Source organism: Lissotriton vulgaris, chromosome 6, assembly GCF_964263255.1.
Source record: "Lissotriton vulgaris chromosome 6, aLisVul1.2, whole genome shotgun sequence".
Taxonomy (NCBI): domain Eukaryota; kingdom Metazoa; phylum Chordata; class Amphibia; order Caudata; family Salamandridae; genus Lissotriton; species Lissotriton vulgaris.
Genome location: NC_141694.1, coordinates 1,518,709,248 through 1,518,711,579, shown reverse-complemented (window position 1 = coordinate 1,518,711,579; position 2,332 = coordinate 1,518,709,248). Strand labels below are relative to the sequence as shown.

Below are 2,332 nucleotides of genomic sequence, written 5' to 3'. Positions count from 1 at the left end.
GCAGCCAAAAAGAGGTTATAAAATTGTTTACAGGCTTTTGGAGTAACAAACATGATAAGCGTGAGAGGGAACAGGATGCCACATCATTCCAAAGGGGAAGGGCTATTTACAAGTTTACTTTGCGCATGAAGTTATTATAAGCATCATTATAAACATAGGAGGAAAAGAATGAAGAGAACTAGACACGTTGTAATATGCCAACAGATGTCAAGAGCAGTAACCTGCACATGTTTAATGGTGGCATGGTATAAATATGCCATAGTTAGATTATGCTTTAACCAAATATTCTGAAACAAATAATTTGAACACTTATTATGATGTGTGCATGTTACTTTGCAGACTAACTTTACTATGAAGTGATCCTTCATTACTTGACACGAAAGTAGAGACTTAGGCTGCATAGTAAATATTTACGGGGAAGAAAAGGGAGATCTGATTCAGCGGGCTAATCAAGGAAATAATGTAGCTCATCCTCGGTATTATGACCGAGTTCTATGCATCGTAGTCTACATATCCAACCCGCCTCCCGTTGTCTTAGTGCAAGTTCCATATCTCCTCCTCTTGGGTGGATAGGTTGATGGTCGATGCCCATAAACCACATGTTGTCTGTGTCTTTATGGCATTCCTGCATATGGAAGGTCATGGGGTATCTCATGTCCCCATTCCGTCTTGCACGGATGTGTTCCTGGATACGGATCTTTAGGGCTCTCTTGGTGCTGCCAACATAAATTTTGTTGCAATCACACCCCAAGATATAGATGACATATTTGGTGTTGCAGTTAATCAAGTGATCTATTGTATAGGTTTTCTTGGTATTGAAACAGAATTCCTTGGTTCTGTTTCTCCCTAGCACACACATGTTGCAGTCACTGCATGTGTAAAAACCTTTAGCGGTGGGTGTGAGCCAGTTGGTCCGTCTGTTGGATTCTATATAGCTTGGGCAGAGTATGTTACGGAGGTTTTTTCCTCTCCTGTAGCATATTTTGGGTGTCCTGGTGATCGAATCCTGTAGGCTCGGTATGTCTGCAATATAGTGCCAATGTTTTCTTAAGATGTTAAAGACTTGGCTACTTTGATCAGAATACTGTGTATTGAATGAAAGGGGTCTGCTAGTATCTGTTAGTCTAGTTTTTGGTGCTAGAGTGCTTTGTCTTGGTACGTTTTGGGCTTTTTTGTTGGCCTTTTTCAGGGTCTTCCTGGGATAGCCCCTCTCCAGGAACCGTTTTTCCGTTTCTTGAATATTGTGTAGGAAAGTATCCTCCGTGCTGCAATTGCGGCGCATCCGGATCATTTCCCCATAGGGGATATTCTCGATTACATGTCGGGGATGTGCGCTCTCATAGTGTAAAATACTATTGCAGGCAGTCGCCTTGCGATGAGTGCAGCTGTGGATCTTGTTATCCTCTATAAAGAGTTTGACATCGAGAAAGTCAATGGCACCCTGATTGTGTGTCATCGTGAAGCTGACATTGAACGGATTATCATTAAGGTAACCAAAATAATCCAATAGATCCGGGGTAGGTCCATCCCAGATCACTATCACATCATCGATGTACCTACCCCAGAAGATTATGTTGTTCATCCATTTGGCTGCGTGGCGACCCCATGCATGCTCCCGCTCAAACCAGCCCATAAAGAGGCCGGCGTAAGCGGGAGCAAATTTGGAACCCATCGCAGTACCTTGCGTTTGATGGTACCATGTCGAGTCATGCAAGAAGAAGTTTTTTGACAGTATGATTTCTGTCATTTCAAGAAGGACACCATTATGTAACAGATGGTCTGCTGATCTTTTTTCCAAAAAGGTTTCCAGGGCCCTTATCCCAAATTCCTTCTTTATACAGGTGTAAAGCCCAACTACATCGAGGGTGACGAAATGAAGGGTGTCTGTCCAGGTGAAACCCTCCAGTTTACCCAGTATATCTTTGGTGTCCCTCAAGTAGGCCGGGAGATTTTGTACCATGGGCCGGATGAAGGTGTCCACATACTCTGACAGTTTTTCCGTGGGCGAATTAACCCCAGAAATAATGGGGCGGCCTGGTGGAAAGGGGCCTTCCTTATGAATTTTAGGGAGTGTGGAAAAATATTGTGTTACATATGTGTTGTTTTCATTGTTTCGGAATTTATTTCCGAATTTTATATGTACAGGAATGGTTTGAATGAAATGTTATATTTGAATAAAATATTGCCAGTATTTCATTCTACTGCGTGAATATATTGTGGAATCAGTTAGGCCCCATTTGGGGGTGGTATGTATGTTTGTAAGAGGTGGATTTAAGTGACTTAAAGTTGTTTCCAGGGATTCCAATAATGCTTTTTTGTCTATTGTACCCTG

The 2,332-nt window shown here is 42.2% G+C and overlaps 1 protein-coding gene across 1 annotated transcript; it reads right to left on the bottom strand.

Moving 5' to 3' along the window:
* Positions 1–445: 445 nt before the first annotated feature.
* LOC147709088 (uncharacterized) lies at positions 446–1,672 on the bottom strand. Its single transcript, XM_086925853.1, has one exon. It carries the CDS (start codon positions 1,670–1,672, stop codon positions 446–448), a length of 1,227 nt encoding a protein of 408 aa, XP_086781979.1.
* Positions 1,673–2,332: the final 660 nt, after the last annotated feature.

Coding starts and splice junctions, on each gene's coding strand:
- LOC147709088 (XM_086925853.1), bottom strand. CDS start 1,672: ATGGGTTCCAAATTTGCTCCCGCTTACGCCGGCCTCTTTATGGGCTGG.